This window comes from Anopheles darlingi, chromosome 2 (genome assembly GCF_943734745.1).
Source record: "Anopheles darlingi chromosome 2, idAnoDarlMG_H_01, whole genome shotgun sequence".
Taxonomy (NCBI): Eukaryota; Metazoa; Arthropoda; class Insecta; order Diptera; family Culicidae; genus Anopheles; species Anopheles darlingi.
In genome coordinates, this window is record NC_064874.1 from 80,885,793 (window position 1) to 80,907,291 (window position 21,499).

General features: G+C 46.3%; 4 protein-coding genes across 4 annotated transcripts; 2 read left to right on the top strand and 2 right to left on the bottom strand.

The window, feature by feature from the left end:
- Positions 1-3,263: 3,263 nt before the first annotated feature.
- On the bottom strand, positions 3,264-6,758 carry LOC125959665 (bromodomain-containing protein 7). The gene is made up of 4 exons (XM_049692498.1): positions 6,638-6,758; positions 4,292-6,571; positions 4,037-4,228; positions 3,264-3,971 (listed from the first exon to the last, which is right to left on the bottom strand). The coding sequence occupies exons 1-4, from the start codon at positions 6,693-6,695 to the stop codon at positions 3,676-3,678; spliced, it is 2,826 nt and encodes a 941-aa protein (XP_049548455.1). The 5' UTR covers positions 6,696-6,758; the 3' UTR covers positions 3,264-3,675.
- A 2,154-nt stretch (positions 6,759-8,912) lies between these two features.
- Positions 8,913-12,499, top strand: LOC125951520 (uricase). The gene is made up of 4 exons (XM_049680403.1): positions 8,913-9,066; positions 11,253-11,478; positions 11,542-11,820; positions 11,912-12,499. The coding sequence occupies exons 2-4, from the start codon at positions 11,271-11,273 to the stop codon at positions 12,412-12,414; spliced, it is 990 nt and encodes a 329-aa protein (XP_049536360.1). The 5' UTR covers positions 8,913-9,066; positions 11,253-11,270; the 3' UTR covers positions 12,415-12,499.
- A 1,284-nt stretch (positions 12,500-13,783) lies between these two features.
- Positions 13,784-16,154, top strand: LOC125951587 (uncharacterized). The gene has a single exon (XM_049680528.1). The coding sequence runs from the start codon at positions 13,992-13,994 to the stop codon at positions 16,113-16,115; it is 2,124 nt and encodes a 707-aa protein (XP_049536485.1). The 5' UTR covers positions 13,784-13,991; the 3' UTR covers positions 16,116-16,154.
- A 1,773-nt stretch (positions 16,155-17,927) lies between these two features.
- Positions 17,928-19,746, bottom strand: LOC125952226 (uncharacterized). Its single transcript, XM_049681578.1, has 3 exons — positions 19,626-19,746; positions 18,353-18,875; positions 17,928-18,211 (listed from the first exon to the last, which is right to left on the bottom strand). Exons 1-3 carry the CDS (start codon positions 19,648-19,650, stop codon positions 18,043-18,045), a joined length of 717 nt encoding a protein of 238 aa, XP_049537535.1. The 5' UTR covers positions 19,651-19,746; the 3' UTR covers positions 17,928-18,042.
- Positions 19,747-21,499: the final 1,753 nt, after the last annotated feature.

Below are 21,499 nucleotides of genomic sequence, written 5' to 3' on the forward strand. Positions count from 1 at the left end.
ATGCCACATTGGCCACGCCAAATTCGAAACAATCCAACGGGGCCCGTCTCCATGGAGTATCATTGAAGCCCTGTGCGGGTGGCTCATAAAAAGGATAACGAATCAAAACGCGACCTCTTACAACCGACCAGTGTTGCCCTAGGGATGGTTTGTGATGCTGCAGAAAGATGGGCCTAGGATTGATCATTCAATGGCTGGAAAAGGTCTCGCCTAGCGAAGCCAACGGTGCTGACAACAGATACTGCCGATTTCCCTACAGAAAAGGTCGTTAAGTTAAATGACCGGGACCAGCGACTTCCTTTGTGTGTGTTTAAAGTTTCCTTCCGGGATACGGAGGGATTCGCCTCAACTTTGACCTAAGCTCGGGAGTAGATACTTCATTCTTTAAAAACAAAAAGCCAGTTCTTCGTCATCCATCTTCGACCTGCTTTTCGAAGAAGATCGTTTCATCGTTCGCACTCCGCTTCGCCAGCCCCCCGGGGGAGTGACAAGGTTACCGTATTTTATGCACTTCCAAGCGACGCTCATAGTACGCGCCGTGTTGCTGCAATTTTCATAATTGCCGAACATGGATGGGCCTTTCGAGGGATGGAAAAAGAGGGGTGGAGCGAGTGGGTGGTAGGCTTTCCCAACTCGCACCGTCTCTCTGGGCGCGTCTCTGTCGCTTCGTTGGCATTATATTGTTTTTCAGCGTCATTAAACGCTTGCCTAAATACGCGCTCAGCCTAATGGCCGATGGAACCGAGGGGACTGCCGTGGCGTGGACGTGCGTCCGGAAAAGCCGGACTTACGCCTCAAAAAGCGGGTCAATTAGTGTCGAATGGACTGGGCTGTGCCGGAGCAACCAGTGGAGACAATATCACTGGAGAAGAAAGTTGAAGGAAAGAAGCAACGGAACGTCTATTTTGGTCTTGCTATCACTTCCTGGGAGGAAGCGAACTTAGGATGCCCTTCCCCACCCTCCATTCGGTTGACCTTCCCAGCCAAATATGAAACTGTGACCATGCCACTTGCTCTTACGCTCCAAGAAGCCCTCGCTGCCTCTTCACACTGGCCACAGTCGGCATTGGATGCTGTTTTAAATCTCAAATTTTCAGTCTCAACTTGTACGAATGGGTAGCCAACAGCCGACCGGCGGCGGTCGAGGTGCCAGCGGTCGTGTCGGAAATGCTCATCCATCTGGAAAACGGTACAATTTCCTGTCACCGAAGACGTGGCCCGAGCTCTCACCTGACGACCCCAGGGGAAATGAATTTGTTATGAAATTCGAAAATGTTACACTTTGACTCCCAGCAGTTTGGGCGGATAATGGACACGTCCTATGGGAATTGCGCGCCTTACGCACACACATGCGCTATCACAGCCACGCAACGATTAAACTGGAAGGAGGTAATTTATTCATCAACTCCGAAGCGGCTGATGGAGCTCAATTTCCGTGTTTTTTGTGATTTTAAAATATGCAAACATTTAACAACGCTGAATGAATCCAAATCTGTTCCGTGGTCGTTAAATTATACATGTCTAAATCGATTAGTAATACATATCCGAATTACCTGCAGCAGCACAGCAATTAGTTCAAAAACTTAATTATCTGAAACGAGGACGCCAAGAGCATGAATCTCAGATGACCTACTAAGAACACCGGTGGCACTCTGTTAGTGACATAGACATTAGCTTAAACGGTGCTAGCAGAGTCCTCAAGTCCTCAACAGCCAGTAACACCAGTGCTCCAAAGTGTAACGGTGGCACTCCATGCAAAGTATGTTTATCTTCTGCTTCAATAGAGATGCTTGCCAACTGACGGTCACCATCTCACGTGTCATAGCTAAATCAAATACACTTTCTCTGCCCCTTTAGCTGCACTCAATCTGCATATAGTTAGTTCATTTGCATTTTTAGAATCTCATTTAAAGGGCCAGTGCTGTACGATGTTGGTTCTTCTAATTAAAGAGCGTAATTCAATTAAGTCACTATTACACTCGAGTGGCACTTCAGAAGACGAACTTTGTCTTGCGTTTTGGTAAGCCACCTTATTCAAAATCTTATCCCACGAGTTAGTAACCCAGTAACGATCAAGAACTCTCCCGCAAAACCCGTGTGGAAAATCCATCAAAATCCGTACCTGGCTGGCGCTTGTTCCGATGGTAACGAAGCGGAACAAATCCTCCAATTGCGTGAGCACAAATACGCCTTCACTCCCCACTGGTGGTCGAGCACAGCAAGGGATTTTGTTTTTGCAAAGGATATTACCCGTATCCGCCCATCCGGTCATAACCGACGGTAGCGCACGGTTTTCCGCGGTTTCCTACTGCTAGCCAGGCGTCCTACATAGTGCCTGATTTTCGCGTGTCTGCCAAGCATTGAACACGCGAATCACGGTTTATCGGAATGGTTATGATCGACGAATGGGTTTTCATTACAGTGCGGTTGTACGGGAAATGGCGAGTGAGCTAGCGGGAATAGTATTGAACGCGGGCACTGCACGCACCCGAAATCCCGGCCCCCAATATTTCCATATTTTTCCTATAAAGATCTCCCCTTAAAGCTATCGCTATTGGCGGGGTTTGGTGGATGTTTTCTCAGACGAGGTCCATAAAGCTGTCGCTGATTGCTTCAAGCATTACGGTCGCTCAACGGAACACTTTAACGCGGATCAATCAATCGATTAGGTGAGGTGTTAGCAGACCGAAGTATTTAACGGTTTGGTGCGTTAATTTGTAATAAACAATAGTCATCATAACCGGAACGATAGTAGTACCGAACTCGCCGTAATTTACCCCGAAAGTGAAACAAAAAACTTAACTATCGTTACCGCTAGGTTCGTGCTGCGAAAAGTTTTACTTGCCACGATCCTACTGAAAGGATGAATATAATTTCACCAACAGGTGCGCCGAGTCTTTTATTAACTTCCTCCTACACTAATCGCACCTGGAAGCAGTGAAACAGCAGGCCAACGATGGACAGGACGATCACACTCGCCTTTTAATGTCTTTTTGATTTCTTTCCTTTCGTTTCCTCTTAACGAGCATTACTGTGTCGGTTGAACAGTACGCATCTCGTAGTCTGTAATCGTTCAGAGATAATTCACTTTCTACTAGAACACTGAAGACATAAAAGTAGGAAGTGATAAAGAACACGAAGCAAAAGTAACATGTGGCATAAACAGGTTTGAAGAACTTAGCCAAAGCGAATCTTCATCGCCAGGACTTGATTATGATGTCACGTTAATTCCAATCATCGGTAGCACACAAGAGGATGGTTTTGGTGTGTGAGTTTTTATTATCTTCTATGCTTGCAAAAAGAGAACAAAATACGATAAAAACTTTCAATTACATCGTCAACGGGATATAAGAAAATGTGGAATTATGTGGAAGGGAAGAAAACCATTTGCTTTCTTCTCCGTGGCTCTAATCCAATAAGGACGACGATCTGGCCCGCGACGAAATCAGTGCCGGCCGGCGGTGATCGATTTGTGTTTTGGATGATGATTGGCTTTAGATTCTTTTGTCAAAAATATATGACTTTTGTTAACACTCTCTCTATATCCCTCTTTTTTATAAACGTTTCGCTCTTCTCTCCTTCTCACCATCTTCTCCATCAAGCACTCGTAGGTATAGACGTAACGTAAGGAAATAGAAAATGCCATCGCTGGTGCTGCTGCTGCTGCTGCTGCTCCTAGTCCATTAACATCTGTTCAATACAGCTAGCATGGGAAGCTTCAGTCCCATCTGTAGAGGTAGCGCCGTTCGAGTTTATGCCCGATCCACCCAATATCTCACGAAGCTCACTGTCCAGATCGACACTGGGCGTGTTGGATGAGGACTGAACGATCGATTGCTGTTGCTGCGGACGCTGTAGCTGATGCTGGAGCTGCTGTGGAGGCAAATGGTGTGGATGGGGATGATGCTGATGGTGCCGATGAGATATCGGCTCCGGTTCCAGATCCATATCCATCGGTGTCGTATCGATATCTAAACGAGAAGATCATAAGGGTCATCATAAAGGTCGATATGTGGGGAAACATGTGCCAGCTTACCCGATTGAGGAACGGATGAACTTTGAGTAGCTGTAACGGGAATGGAACTGGAAGCGTTCGGTGTTGTAGTCGGTATGCTGGTGGTTTCCGTTCCGTTACAGTTCGTTTGCTGTGACACTGGGGGTCGTGCTGTTTGCGTTCCAGGTACTGAAGGTTGTGCTTCTGGTGATGGTTGAAAGACCTCCAAACCAGCTAAAAGATGTAGATTTGAGAGTTTAAAACAGAATTTAAAAAAAATTACGGTCGCTATCTTACCTGTGCTAACGCCCATTGCTTTCCTCAAACTCTGTGGTTGAGCGAGTGCCGACGGGGGTAGTTGTTTAGCGATTTTCGTTAGATTGCTCGTAATCTGTCCCGCCAACTCGAGCTCACTCTCCGACGGGTGCTGAATGTGGGAAAGATGCTGCGGTAATGGCGCCGACAATCGCTCCGTTTGCATCTGGTGTAGCTTTTGCAGCAGATCAGAGTTTTCGCTCAGCGAGTTCTGCAATACCGGACCCGGCGTTTCAATGCCCTTCAGATCACGTTCGAGCTGATCGACAAACTGCGTATCGACACCGAGTGCCGCCAGTGATCGGAGACTATTGAAATCGATCTTTACGTTCGCATATCGTTTCACCTCTTCAGCAACCGATTCCGGGGTGTCCGGTTCCGGGAACGTCTGCTGTACCGCTTTCCGTTCCTCACGCTGCATATGCGCCTCGTACAGCTTACCGTACGTTTGCCGATGCTCTCCGTTCGTTAATACATCCAGCAGATTGTGTGCCATTCCGGCCGCGAATGGACTGTCCATTGCGAAACGTAAAATACTCTCCGCATAGTCCGCTCCCGTCTCACAACCGTACGTGTTGAGCACCATATCCGTTTCCTCTTTGTTCAGGTTAGCGAACCGTGAATCGAACACCGGTGCAAACGAGCTAAACGCACCGTAGTTGAGTGGTTTCACGATCTTTGCGCTGTTTCTTCGATCCTCCCGGAAACCTTGCAGCTGACCGGTACCGTACTGTAGCTTGCCCGTGTGAGCACCGAGTGTTACCGTTCGTTCGGGGCCACCTTCACTTCCTTCGGCCGCACCATCGATCAGAATCTTCATCGAGGTTGTGCCATCCTTGTGCTGCCGCAGAAATCCCAACCGATGGGCGGACTTTCGTTTTAGTAGCTTCGTCCTCGCGTTCAGTGCCGCATTCTGGACCTGTGCCAGTACCTCATCCGGTGTGAGATCATCGACGAATGGTTCGAACTTGGTCTGTGGATTGTTCTCCAACCGGATCTGTTTCCGTTTCTCCTCCTCTTCGATCTGTGCGTTAATACCTTCATCGACGGCGGCAGCCATCGCTTCATCGGCCGAATCCGCAGTGTGGTGCTGGTGGCCATAATCATGTTCCGGTCCCTCCGCGACTCCGTATGGCAACTCGAAGCCAAGTTCCTTCGCCGTTAGCTCCCGCATGTACGTCATGAGCGGTCGCAACGAGCGCATTAGATTTTCGGGCTGCAGCAGACGAGCCCCGACGTGCAGCAGCTTCTTGGCCGCCTTATGGTACACCGTCTCGGCGTGATTGTACTTGATGGCGTTCTCGCACATGAGCTTGAAATCGTCACTAAACTCAGACACGGTGTTGTACTCGTTATCATCGATCTTTTGCCGAATTGTCGAGAAATCCATCGGTTTCATGATGATCGATGAGTATCCGGGCGCGATGTCGTCAGTAACGGGCCACGCAAAGAACTGATGCGGATCACGCTTCTCCAGTGCTTTCAGAAGATGATCCAGCAGTTTCGCCAACGGGGATCTACTTTGCTTCAGCTTCAGTACACAAGTCCGCGGTTCACGACCACTACAGTCTGAGTTTGGTGTTTTCGGTGCCTGACTTGAGCTCGTGTCGTGGAAATCGATTTTACTGCCCGGCCGCGAGCTAGACAACATCGACCCGGGGCTCTGCAGTGGCCCCTCATCGGTCGTTACCGAGCTTGGTGCCGTGGTAAGCTCCTCTTTTAAAACGAATCCTCCCATCAACGTCGAGGGCTCTGGATCCGGAGTCGGTACCGACATTGATTCGGGCCCTACATCCAGTTCTCGTTTCGGTGAAAGTAGCACTTCCGGCAGCAGTGGTTTCGTCACGGGTTGTGCCGCTAGAGAGCAGCTCGCAACGGCCGCTACGGCAGCCACCGCAGCCGAACTGGCCACCGGATAATGCAACACGGCTTGGGAGTTTTCGTCGCACAAGCTATTAAAGTCTTCCTCCTCTTCATCGTCCTCGTCGGCGTGACTCGTATCATCTCCGCCGCGGTGCCGGTGGCGTTTCTCCTTATGATGATGTTTGTGTTTCTTCTCGCGGTCCTTCTTCTTTTTCTTCTTCTTCGATTTCTTGTGGCGCTCCGGATAATCGCTGCTGCTCGTAAACAGCGTCGTGCTGCCACCGTCGGACTGGATGCCGTACGCCGGGGAATCGTTTCCGTGTTCAGGCGTCGAGCTGTTCCCGCTCACCTTCAGGATAAGTTTCAAGCTGGGCGGCCGGTCGAGGCAGAAGGATTTTTCTGAAAACCCGGGAGGGCGGAATCAGTCTTGTTGCTTTTTAACCGACGCCGGTACCAAAATCTTACCTCGGGCTTCACGCTCTTTGCGTTCCGATTTGTGTTTTTTGTGCTTTTTTGACCCCATCACGAAAAAACTTGGAGGACGCCGCCGCAAATTAAATAGAAAATTAAGCAGTTCACGAAGCGTTACTCGGCACGGAAGAAAACAATACAGTGCTAGACAGCCCATCTCATTCGGTGAAAATTTTGATTTTTCTTAAAAATTTTGTACTTTTTTGACATAATGGTCTTATTTTATCGACCATCACTGTCGTTAGGGCTTCGTCGTTTACAGCACTACGGTTTCAGGAGTCAGAACTTTCGCCTCCTGGATCCTGTTTATACAGCTCCCGATGCGAATATTTTCCGTTTCCGGGCTTTCTTATCCACTTTTTTTGGTACTTTCTGTGTTAATTAATCTCCTCCAAGCGACCGACGGTTTTCTTAGTGGGAGAACGTGAAACCACGAATTTTCTGCGATTTTGTTTAAAAAATGCTCACTGGGAAAAGAAACAAACTGAAATATTTTCTTGCACGGATTTCGTGAAATATTGCACAACTGTACGTGAAATGTTTCCAGAATCGTGAAAATTAAAAAAAAAACCAACAACCGTTCTAGCGACAAATCACGTGTTTGCTTTTTCACGTTTCCACATTTTAGGACACAAGTGTAAAAATATACATATTCAAATCCCATGCCGACAGATTAATGCAACGATTCAATGTATGGAAATCTTGTTTGGTCTATCCACGGATCGAAGACGCTCGTTTACCAAACGGGCATCATAAGCCAAACATTAGCTAACCTAATCGAAGAACCCCACCGAAGATCGATGGTCCAGGTTGAACCGGGTGTATCCGCAATCTGCCCGACTCATCAATCGTCTCTTGGGATTTTGTTATGTCTAAGACCATCATTCCGTAGCTGTTCGTTGCCTGCGTCACTCACCCCCCGCAAACTACTTTTACCGGGCCAATTCTTGGAAAGCTGCAATCGAAAGTGTTGCATCTAGCACCATCCGCCTGATAAGCGCCAGTGCCCGTGGCGGTTAATCAAACATGCTCCGGCCTCTCCGGGTGTTACACATGTTTGGCTCCTACTGCCAGGCAAGCAGGATTTATTCGTATGTTTTATTTAAAATGAATTGTTCTCGTGATCATCTGTTAATGAAATTCATAGAAATACCCAGACGAGACCCCATTACGGCGAACAATCATCTTCCGTTCTGCGGCTCAAATCTCCCCTCCGTTTACCACCGTTTTAATGCCATGACGCATGGTGATAGTGAATCTTGTTATGATTAACTAACTCAATCACCATCACGTGAATGGAAGCATGCCGGTTCCTTCAACAAGCGCAAAACATATGCTTTGCGCCAAGATGTTGTTAAGATTCCCACTAAATATTCCGGGATTCCCAGAGCCATCCGCCCGATGACTCACCCACCTCGCGAGTGTCTTGTTGACTTGTTCCAAAATATGCGCTTGCGTCGCAAATACGATTTTACCGGAATGGGATTGTACCGTCGCGTAAACATTGTCTATCCCATGTCTTCGCGCGACGAAGGAATTCTAATCTTTTTTTTTGTTCTCGCTCTCCTCTACAACACCATTAGGTCAAGGAGACAAGCCGATCGCCGATGCTGGACGACGCGCACTTGTTCGCAGCATCAAACACAAACACGACAAGCGACAGTAATTATACTTTTAATCATCGTCGGCCATCGCACCTCTAGCCACATGGGGCGCCTGTTTGCGGGCTTTGGCAGCATCAATCAAAATGAGTCAGATATCGAACAAACACACACCGACTGCAGCGTGCGATTCGTGACACCTGCGGGAGATTTATTACTTTGTATGGTTCGACCTGTATGGATTGAATGACGGACGAACGAGCCTTGTTGTACTACAGATTGCAGTGCAACTCCCCAAGGGGGGTGCGCGGCTTAGAAACCGAACGTAACTGATAACGGAAAAATGGGAAATCGCGCCCGCCAGAACCAATACCAGAACAACGGGCATCGAGTGTGCGCGCGACGATTATCTCGCATCTCTCGGCTGGCCACACCGTTGTGACCGTCACCATGAGTGTCTGGTCCTCGGCCGCTGGTCGTTCCACACGAAGGAAGATGCTGAAGTCCATCCAGCTCAGTTTGTAGAACGAAGAGGCATGCATGCCGATACTACGACGAACGAATACCACCATTTGTTTGTGACCCACGATTGTTTTCGTTCTGATCCGGCTAGGTCTGGCTACTGGCTACTGGGTGCGTAAGCAAAATCGACGATGCTCTCGCGCTCGGTCACCATTTAATCGGTGTCCGCAGACGAGTGAGGTTCGGTCTCGAGTAAAGTGCAAGCGAAGAAAGCGCGATCAAACCAAGTGATCAAGTGTGTGCCTGTGGCCAAGACTGCGGACGGAGAGTTTTTACGATTTCCCGTAAACCAGCTCATTTGTAAGTTTATTTATTTGATCGTGTAATTGTGATTGTGATTTGATTGATTGACACTTTAGTAAAGTAAATCCGTAATCCAGCACTCTGCATTAGAAGGTGGCAGAACCCCTGGGGAGTTGCTAAAGCGAAGAATAAGAAGGAGAACCAGCTTGGTAGCAATGTGCCGTTACCTTTTTTTCTGTGTGGTGTTCATTGATCGTGCCCAAAAATGGCGATCCGTATTCATGGAGAACCCGTTAGATATTTCGGTTTGGAGGCCAGCCAGCATGATTTCCCTGCATCAGCGAGGTCGCTTGGTGCAGCTGCTGTAGCTGTCATCACCACGGGTTCACGGTGTTCCAATTTGTCGGTCTTCTCAGGCCGCGTGGTCTGTAGCTCCCCCTGGACCATGCAATCGTTATCGCTGGGGCGCGTAATACAACCGAAATCTCAAGGGCACGTGTAGACAGAAAGGAGAGCGCGCGAGCACAGAGAACGGATAATTACTTCATTGAATCGCGATTAACCGTGGTGTGATGACGTTTCTTTTTCTCCTTTTTTTCGCCTCCCCTGGTGGCAGAAGAACGATTTTGTTCGCCGTGATAACCTTTTCCCGAGCCATCTTAAATACTTTCAATCGTGCTTGAAGCCATTAAACCTGCCACAGCCTAAACAATGACAAAAAATGCCTTCTATGTGTTACTACGCTACTTGGTGCTACGTGACACAGATGGTGTGCGGTATGTCGAAGCGTTATCAATACGTAACAGCTCTCCCCATACCGGCCGGTTCATCTCGTGTATGCATTTTTTTAAAATTGTAATTTGATTGACAATCCCATTGTTCCTGTATTGCAGTTTTTGCACGCCCTACTGGGTGACAATTGACCGAACGAATCACCTTGGGATGGATTGCAAAAGGGGGAATATCTATTTCGGCGCAGACAGATTGACATATGAATTCCGTCTAGAAGAGACCCCTTTTCTTTTGGTTCAATGTGGTCGACTGACGTGATTGATAAGATAACCCCACCGAAAGAAACGAAATAGAGAGCAGCTTCTAATCTACGATGTTTTGTTCAAAACCACGCGCTCATATGTGGACATGTTTAGAGTGCGTTGAACCATGTCGAACTGATTGTGTACGTGTGTAATGGTTTGCAAATTTGACAACCCAGTTACGGGCCACTGGTGCGGCTTGTTAATGATCCTTGAGCAGCCAGAATGGTGTCAAGGATTTCAATATGGCTACAACGAGGTTCGTGTTGAGATTTTAATAATGATTCAATGCGACGGTTTGAGATTGTATATGCTGGAAATAGTTCTTGATTCATGGAAAGAGGAAGCATACAAAAGAGGATTGCAATAAAAAGGGAACATAAGTTTATCGCTTACAATTGCTTTTTAACATATATAAATAGCACATTTCATCAAACGTTTATAATGGCTATCAAACATAGAACATATGAAACCTTTGTCGGTCCTGTATACCGCCATAAGATAAGTCGATCTTCAATCGAACAGGTGCAGGTCTACCACAATATATTATCTCACCGCCTCCCAAGCGTTATAGATAAAACCATGTAGCAACAGTGTTATCTCATTTCGCGAATTGCATTACATTACACACAGCGCGTATTCTTAAACGCTGGACATTCACTTGACTGATGTCCCCGTCTTGGGCATTGCGTGATTCGATTTGTCTTCTAGTTTTACGCATCCTCTCTTGAAGTACAGAACGAGATGAGATCTCGAGATGTCAATACCCGTCAATCACCTCGCGTCGGAACAAAAAACCGGTTCCTAGCGGTTCGCCGGCCGCCACTGTATTTCTTATCTTAACGATCGGTGAACCATCAGCGCCAGCCTCAACATCTCTTATCTGTCGCTGAGCTAGGCTGAGATGGGATGGGTCAGCAGGAATGAGTGAAGCGAGTGAAACTGGCAACATAAAATAATGCAAACAATGCAACAACGTCAAACCGGTTTTATTTCGTGGCCTGGTGCACGATGATGCGTTAATCAGAACCGACCTGGCGTGCATCAGTTCATCATCAGCTGATGCCGGACTACCAAGAACAACGGCAAAACTCGAACGCTTTCAGAAACAAACAAACAGCCGAGAAAGTTATTTAAACAAAACTAAAAGCAAAACCATTTTCCGATGCTTAATCTCTAACCTTGCGTGACGTTGTCCGTCCGTTACAGTAACGATCCCGCGGCAAGATGATGTCCAGAAAGCTGCTCGACGAAAGCAATGCCTACCAGCAGCAGCTGGAAGGAGAGAACGCACAGTTTCAGATCAGCAACTATGGGTACGGTAAGGACAGCGTGAAGGTGATGCACGTCGTTCGGAATGGACAGGTCCATTCGATAAAGGAGTTCGAAGTGGGCACCAAGTTGAAGCTGCGGAGCCAAAAGGATTACCTCGAAGGTAAGAGATGACCTCAAGATCCATATGAATGAAATCTTAACACTGCAAACTCTGCTTGAGCAGGCGACAACAGTGACATTGTGGCCACGGATTCGCAGAAGAACACCGTCTATTTGTTGGCGCGCAAGTACGGACTACAGTCGCCGGAGGAATTTGGTATGCTGCTGTGTCATCACTTTCTGGACAAATACTCACACGTGGAGGAGGTTTCGATACACATCGAGGAGTACCCGTGGTCACGGATCGGCTTCGGTACCGGTCCGTACAAAGATCTGCACAACCATGCATTCGTCTTCACACCGACTGCCCTCCGCTACACGGATGTGACTCAGAAGAGAAGTGGTACGCGATCAGCTGTAATTACGTTTAATGCTCTTCACCACAAAGCTAATGGCTTTTCTCTCTCTCTCTTTCGCTCTGTGGTTATTTGCAGAAACTAAACCAACGATCATTAGCGGCTTGATGAACCTGCGCGTTCTCAAGACGACCCAGTCGGCGTTCGTCAACTTCGTGGACGACGAGTACCGTTCACTGCCGGATCAGCATGATCGTATCTTCAGCACGGTTGTCCGCTCGTCCTGGCAATACTCGACCGTGACCGGCGTTGACTTTGACTTCTGCTGGAACAAGGTGATGCAGTGCATTCTGAACAATTTTGCGGGCGATGCGGAGAAGGGCATCTTTTCACCGAGCGTCCAGCATACATTGTATCTGGCGGAGAAGCAGGTGCTCGAATCGTTGCCCGAAATATCCTCGATCGACATGTCGATGCCCAACAAGCATTACTTCACGTTCGACTTTAGCAAGTTCCCCAAGGTCATCAAGGATCCGCAGCTGAAGGAGGAAACGGTGTACGTGCCGGTGGACAAACCGGCCGGTATCATCTACGCTCAGCTAGATCGGAAATCGGATCACGCTGTCAAAAGTAAACTATAGACTTTTGTCTAAGACTGATGTGTTTGATGTATTTGCCGTAAACCAGACAGTCGCGGTCTCTTTCTGTGCGTGTGTGGCTAGGTTTTGAGAGGGAGGGAGGAGGGGGGAGGAGGGGGTTTCGGCTGGATCTATCGTCGACAGGGAGGTATGGGTTGGGTGGTTTTGTTGACTGCAAACGAGCTATTCTCATCGTCAACCTGGCACAGCCGGCGAACCGGAGGATGTGATCGAGTCTCTTATTTGATTTAGAAATGACTTCACTCCACGCGTGTATTCGGTTCAACCCGAGAGATGCTCACCTTTGATTTATGTATGTTAATGGTATGATAAATAAAGTTAATATTAGATATGAAATTTAACACTAATTGCCGGTCATACTTTTAGAATGTGTTTATTTTTTATAGATATCCCATTGAAATAGTTTCTAGTGGGCAACATTAATCGGAACATGGCTTTCTCAACATCAATTTATGCGATATTTGCTAAATACAATAAATGAATTAATACTAGTTAAAGAATTAAATTCTTTGGGCCTTGGTTTTGTTCTATTTCACATAGCTTTTATATGAACTGCTTGGTGTTGAAGAGAGTGAATTGACACTCTGCTTTTGTAAAATGCCATTCAAGTTGGTTGATGAGTGAATAATGCAGAAACATTTTAAAAACACCGAGGGTTCCAACATTATTTATGTTAGAAGACGATCTACGATCTACAAGCAAAAAAAGAAGGAAAAATACCTAGAAGCTACTGAGCGATAACATGAAACATAGATTACGGAACCTTATTACCTTAATAACCACCAACGTGGATTGAGTGTTATAAAATCTACCACAAATTGACTCATCGATGAGTCTCCCTGGAATCAGCTGTGCACACTTTATTGCCTTGAAGGGCCGTGGTGTGAACGTGGTTTACTGTATGATCCCTACACTAGGTACCATCGCAGCAGAAGGTTGCCATATCAAACCATAACGCATTACCGTACCAACGAACGCAAACGCAAACACCACGCTCTAGCCATTATGTTTCGTCATTCATCCGCCAGCCCAACCCACTGCATACCAGTTCCACCGCGGGACCGGAAGTGACACAACGAATGGACAGAAAGGATGCGAGCGGGAACGTTTTTCGAGTAAACGCCAAAAGACAAACGTTAAAGTCAACAAAGGCTTTAACTCCCAGCCCTATCCGTTCCTTCACCGTGTGGCATCATTCCACGTTCCCTTTCCTATTTTGCGCGACAACAGAAAATGGTAGGGATCCCCGGCGACGACTCGCAAGCGTCACAAACGTATGCCCGATGCTCATTAAAATATTGATGAGAGCTCAAAAGTTGACCGCTTATCCGCCAGCACGATCAGTCTTCGGTTGAGTTTCGCCCGCGGAGGCGGTCGGTTCTTGTGAAAGAAAGTGAAGCTACGGTTTTCTGGCAGTAAGGAGGCGTTTTATTTGCACAAAGTTTGTCCACCCAGTGCCACCATCCACTTCATCTCTGTAAAGGACGCGTGTGGGTTGTGATGAGAAAAGTTTGAACGGAAATAGAAGGACTTTTAAGCGATGCGCGACTGATTAAAAGATGGCAAGCCTAATCGCAATCTCAATTATGAAGTTCACGGTTTTAACGGGTCTGATACAATTGTTAATCGCGAGCACGATGAGTGTTCATCTGGGCAATGATGATAATGGTATTAGCAACGGCATCCCTAGCGATACAAATAGTTCTCCACCATTCTTCGAGATGATCAACGAATACGATCGAGCCGGGGACGGCAACAGCGGGGATGTAGTGCCCGTACAGTATGGTGCCCTGGCCCAGACCAGCGATCGGCGTAGTGTCGTCGAGTGTGGTGGAGTGTACAAACGGTTGCAGAGTGAAATCCGTTCGCCAGGTTATCCGGATGGTTATCAGACACTTTTGCACTGCGAGTACACCTTCAAATCACCGTTCGTCTGCAGCAGCCAGTATCACTTCCAGTTTCTGGACTTTTCCCTCGAACCGTCCCGTAACTGCAGCAAGGATAGACTTGTCATCGGCGAGGAAGAAGTACTCTGCGGTACAGTCATCGGCTCGAAGCTGTACGATGCTCCCGGTGGTGTTTTGAGAATGAAGTTCGTCACGGATGGATGGCGTTCGGAGCGAGGATTCCGGATACTCGTCACTAGGCAACCGTGCAGTGACGACAACGAGGCTGAAGAGACATCCACGGCGTACACCGTTTTTAGTACGATTCAGTTTGCTGAGGAAGGAACGGAATCGAGCGCTGAAGAGACGACTACCAATGTGCCAACGGGGTACCGAAAAGTAGTAAGCAGTCGACAGGACATTCCTCCGGAGTTTAATCCCGGTGGTAATGGATATCTCCCACCACCAACAGTACAACCGATTTATCCAACACCGGGCTATCCCAATCCGACGACTCCTCCTCAAGCTTACCCGTGTCCCGCACCGTGTTTGTACCCTTCGTGGGGCTGTTCATCACCAAACTACCCCTACATTCCTACGCTACGTCCGAGTGTTCCTTGTGATCCAAGATATCAAACATGCCCACCGCAGTACCCAGGTTATCCGTCGTATCCTCAGCAGCCATCACCGAGCTACCCTTCGTATCCACAGCAACCACAGCCATCCTATCCTTCCTATCCTCAGCAACCCTCTTACCCTTCGTATCCTCAGCAACCTCCATTCCAGCCCCAGTTCCCGGGATGCATCGGGAATCCATGTGTTCCTGGATCGCAATATCCGGTCTACCCCGGACAGCAGCCGGGCACAGAAGGAACCAACTCAATCGGTGGACCACCGCCCGGTTTCGAACCAGTTAAATCAGAATCGGAGGCCGAGTTCCCGGAACCCACTACGGAGCGCGCGCCACGTGAGCCCGAACCACAAAGCCAGGTTTCGTTCGTTCCCGGACTCGGTCCATCAGCTTGTTGCCGGAATGCGTTCAGTCAGCGTAGGTTCTATCTGTCCAGTGCCAATTTCCCCTCCCAGTATACGACCAACCAGGACTGTGTGGTGCAGATACAGCGCCATTCGCCGTTCGTCTGTCGATTGGTGGTTCACTTTAAGTTCTTCGCGTTCGGAAACGATCAGTTCCCGGCCTGTCCGGGTGGGTTCGTTGAGATCGATGGACGACGCATCTGTGGTTGCCGTACGGGACAAACCTATCGAACGTTAGACTTTGGTCCGTATCCTTCCAAAACGATTCGCATTCACTCCGATGCGGGACGGTTTCCGGGTGTTCAAGGGTTCCTGCTTGACATCTACCAGGAGGATTGCCAACAGGGTGGTCCGTTGAAACGTAGCGATGAGGATCGTTTGGTCCAACGGGATGTGCCGCAGGTACGGGAACGGTATAACTATGAGATGGGTCGTGTAGAAGGAAAAGTACTGCACGTTCCCGTCCAGACAGTACAGACAACCAACAGTACGACCACTCAGCAGACGACACATCAGTATTACTTCTACGATATGAATGATGCACAACCAGTACAGAAGCCAACGACTGGACCAGTGGGTGCCGGAACGTTCCTGACGCCAGTATACCGGCGACCTGGTGCCGGCTCGGAGAAGTTTATTCAACCTGGCTACACTCCACAGCTACTGGGTGGAGATGGCAATCGATGCGTGTTCACAACAGCTGATTGGTTCCGTCTCAAGCTTGACTGGCTATGGATCTTCAAACCTATTTGCATGGTTTAATGATGTATTGGAAGCGCTGTAGAAAGGATGCAATTGTAACATGATCAGATGATAAATAAATGAATGAAAACCTTTCAATATACATATTCTAATGAAGATATTTTTTTTGTGTATTCGTCAATGCGATGAATAGAATCTAAATAAAATAGACTGGTGAAAAGCTATTTGCTGCGCTGGCCCATATTTGTCGAGCATTTCTTATTTATGGAGGACAACCTCATTTTCAAAACGTATCAATATAGACACTCAAACTTCTACTCTGCATTCGCAAGAAAAATAATTTTCATATAGAGAGATTTGTAATGGCCTATTACCAGAGCAGCAGCAAATTGCATGCATAATAGAACAGCTAAACGAAGAATTCTTTAGGAATGCATAAAACAAAACTGGAATTAAACTCTACTTTTTCTACTTCCTTTATTATTTCCTTCCTATTACTTTGTTTATTATTATAAAACCTGTCCTGATCGTCTACCTCAAAAGTGGCTCTCCTTTTAAGCAATTGTCAGTAGCTTTGGCCTATAATTTTGTTACTAGCAAGAACATAAAACAAATGTTTTTTTTCTGAATATCATCGCTGCATGTTGGACATCGAGAAAGATCGATAATTCGACTTGTCACTGACATCCCTGATATCCGGGTTCGCCAAACAATCGGTTACACAGATAAACGACTTCAATGCGCTGTTGATAAAAAAAAACGTCATCTTGAGCATACATTGCTTGAAAACGAAACAATTATCTACAGCAAACGGAAAAAACACAATAAACCAACAACGGCCTACGAAACAGAGAAATGGAACGTGATACGTGAAAGCACTGGATAAGCACAGGGATCCCGGAACGACGCGACGTTATTCGGTACCCATACGTTATTCGGTATGACATCACTATGCGACAGTAAGTCAAGGTCGCGGAACTCCATTTATGGTTGATGCTCTATTTGAGGTGCTTATGGCCATGCTATGGCTCATCGCTTCCGTTCAGCAACGGATCAAATAAATTATCGGAACAAAACATTTGCGGAGCAAACGATGGTAGCCGTCATTATGGGACGCCATTGCTCATTACAACTTCGTCAGCATAACCTTGATGGACAGATACTTTTCGATGAAATCTCCAATAACCTTCACGTATAAGTTCACTTTCTAAATTTCACTCTCAAAACATTCATGTAAAACTGTTTAACATAATTATAATTTTGTTGCTTTGGAATGCTTTCGAGCAAACATCGGATGTTTGGGTGAAATGTTGGCGAAACAGTTGATATTCACGACTGTGCCAACCTCCACAGTTCTGTTCCGGAAAAAAAATCTCAGCCGTGCATGCTTACTGAATCGTAGTTAATGGATGTAGTTATCGTTAAGTAATCATTATTTGTTTGATATTATTGTTTTATTTTGTGCATTTTTTAAACATTCTTACCTTGCTAGTGTTAATGTGCATTTGATAAATGATTGTTTATTTGGCTCACTGATCAACAGTCTCTTCTTAGTCTTCTACGAAAAGGATTTCATTAGTTCCATACTTGATTAACCTGTTTGAATCTTTGGTTTTCCACGGTTAGATTCACAATCGCTGACATTGGAAGGGACAATTACACATGTAGTATTACACTTACAAGCATACCTTACGATATACTCGGTTTGCCAATTAAATGTGTTTAAGATGAGCCGGCTCTGACACTTTTAGCGTAATATTTCTACCGACAGTCATCTATTGACACGAGATCTTACGATATTGGCTTTGAAGAAGCATCTAGAAAGGTCTCGCTGATCCAATGAAAATGTCACAAAAAAGAATGAAAATGGAACTATTTTTGGGGCATTTCTCACATTCCGACATTGGGAACTGGCGAAACTAAAGGTTATTCGAGAGGCTTGCGGTGTCGTCCGTTCATTCGCTCTCGTGTTACCTCGCGTGCAGCCTTAACCCAGGAAGCGAATGTTAGTGAATATGGCCTTTGCTGGGCGCTTTCGGTTACAGAAGCTAACCGTCTTCTGCTGGTGGTTGCCGATTCGGTTCTCGTGTTGACTGATAAGCAGCTTAAACACGTCATCGCGACTGGGGACGCAAAGAAAACGAGCGTCATCGTACCTGAGGGATGAAGAAGAAAACAAAACGTATCAAGGGCACCTAGAGGCATCATCAGCAGCTTTCTCTAGGTGCTGTTCGATTACAACATTCAATTAAGAACACCAATTCAACGACAAAGACAAACAGCATTTCCTCACTTACGGCCGTTTACGTGCGTTCTGGCGCTTCCACGGATAGCGTAGATGGAACCGTCCAGATCGCTTACCACCGTTAGGAGTAAACAGATGCGTTACGATACCACCGTCGCTGTACTCATCGCTACCAATGACGTCCTCGGCTTCGCTCACATCTTCTACCCCGGAACCGGAAGCATCCTCGACGTACACAATCGGTAGCGGTCCTTCCGGCAACTCTGCCAACAGCTTCATCAACAGATTCGATTTGGTTTCAATGTCCTCCTCCTCCTTGATACGTTCCAATTGCTCGCGAATCAAATCGATGCTCTCCACCGTACGCCCGTCCCGTCTACTATGGTTCTCCATCTCCACAGATTGTGCGTCATTGTCCTGTTCGCTCATCGTCAACACTCTCGGTGGGCTCCGGTTAGCTCCCAGTATCTGCAACAGCAGTGTATTGTCACCGATTTCCTTGGATGTTGACTGTTCCAGAGAAGACGACATTTCTAGTGAGTCCAACAGCGGTCGTCCCTCGTGGCCGATGAAAGCTGGAATAGGAAAGCCAACCAAGCAATCATCAAGGTTGTATGGCACATTTTACGAAGGGATAGAGGCTCTCCGGGTCATCGCAACCCTTAGCATGTTTATAGTTCTCTAGGGACAATTATGTAAGGTGCAAATTGTTTGAAGAACAATATTTATGCTCAAATACAGAATACAGATTCACATAGTAGGCGTTTGCCAATGTGACAAGGGTCATCAGGCGTCGATTCTCCGCATCTATTTTCGGATCATATGACAGGGTGATATAAATCTTTTCGATCCCGAAATAATGCTCAATCTTGAATCAGAGATAGCAAGTGGTGGGTAGCAATCGCCAGAAAGGTAACGATGGACCGAAACCACACGTTATGCTCCAGCTACTTTGATACTCTTGCAGAGCGGAAATGTTGGCGTTTTTGAGCTTCAGACGTTAACGTTAAACCCACAATGATTACATTTTCGTTCACAGCCGCTAGTGCGGAAATTGTGGATCTAATATCCATTTCAATTTAGATCCACCACCTCTGCACAGGCGCGTAAAGTAGAATAATGCAATTTATCATAGCAGTGCTGGCTAACAAGATTAGTGTGTCCGTATAACGGTGGTCAACGGAGGTGTAGAAAACAAAAAGGAAGGATATGGTGCCTTCGGTGAAAACTAAACTAAAAGTTTATACTAAAAAGCGACACCGGCAGCACAACTGCTAGCGAATAAGACAAATTTGAAGAGAATAAATCTAATTTCAATCACTTACCATCGTCAACATCGGTATCATCCATGGATCGGTGGAGTACCGGTATCGGCGGTACTTGGAATGCTGCTACTGCTGGATTCTTCCTTTGATCTGCATGCCAACGAGGATGTAGTAGGTGAGATTGTAGTACTGCTGGAATAAACGACTGTCCATGTGGACCAAGCGCTTGTGATCGATGAGTGTCGGCTGAATCGACTGATTTAAACCCACTGCCAATCGATCCGGGAGTCGATTTCGAATGTTTTTGACCATACGGTGTTTGTGCTGAGCGAAACAGGGGTTCCAGTGGGTTTAGAGCAGTTTGCAGAGACTCTTCATTGTAGCACCAGATCAATGTTGAGTGCGTGCTGTATAGAAACAGTAGCAAATATATTCTAGCACTACCCATGGTACGTTGCATTGTACTACGTTTGAATGTTTCTTGCGTTGGATTAGAACAAATTCACTAACAACACTCTACTCTACAGCTGTTGATGATACTGAACGCATCTCATCATAACGTCTCATGTTTTGAAGAAAATCCTGTCAATATGTACGATGTAAAATAATTATATGCAATTTTGCACTTTCATTTTTCAATTCAGTATAAATATACAATAGTTGCATTTCGCTTCAGCGTTGAGTGAGGACGCAGCTAACGATAAGCCGACGGACACAACCTTCCCGGTTTTTGCGAAACCTTTCCTCCTTCTATGGTGTTACTGTTGTTCAACTAATGTTTAATTTGCGTGAATTTTGATCATCTATTATCAATCCCTATTCTTATGCCACGCTATGCTGTGATGCCCTTTTCGGTTGTCTGGTCTATAATTCCATGGTCAACGATATTTGCCTAAAGAACATGCACAAAGTTATTGCGTCATCTATTAATTAACCAGGTCGTTAATACTGACTGACGTTTTTCGTCGTTACTGACGTTTCGCCTTAATATTAATCGGTCCTTGCTGGTAATGACACTAACACTGACATGGTAATATATAAACGTCTTGAAGCAGCTTTAAGCCACACCGTATAACATTATTCACTGTTTCTATTTATTTATGCGATCATGATTATTTTCGGTTGGCTGTAGCACCTCATCAGACATCAAACAAATGTTGAATTTCTATTCAACAGAGCCCAATTGGTGTTTCCGGGTTAGGCTGATGATCTTGCCAATTGCCTGCCTCAATGACTTCCATGCAACAATGGCATCACGGAGGATAAAAGAAGAAATCAATCAGTAGTCAATCACCATTTACGTTCGTATCCGAATTCGATAAGGAAACGCTTTGGCCAATTTCCGTATCCATATTATCCATGATTGGCACAGAAAAGCGTTTCCGATTGAATCATCAAAGTGATGCCATTTGCATTTTATCATTTTTCGAATCATCGAAGAAATCTAATGACCAAGTTCTATTTAAGTACTAAAAGCTGAAGAATAACGGTTCTCCGAAAGAACGACTGCGAAAGCTTATAACTGCAGAAAAAAAGTTCGCAAATATAAAGGAGCATGGGCTCCTTACGCATTTTACGCATTTCCATCGAATTGCTTCATAGAAAATGTGGATGTTGTACTTCCTGTTGGCCCACGAGGCCAAATACGCCGAAAAAGTGGTCTAATTTGGACCAAAAATGATTAGTCATTCTGGCCATTCATGCTTAAATGTCGAACATAGCATACAAGGAATCCTGGCAACAAGTGTGAATCTCCGCCATGCCAACTGTTTGTTTGATTTCTACTATCAATCATCTTCATGCATGTTCAGTTGCACCAACCTCCAACTCTACGCGCTTTTCATGTTGAGCTACTTGAATAATAATGCTTCTTAAGCTAACGAACGGTGGAAATTAGTTAACGAATTGATTTGCAATGCTTGTTGATGTGTTTG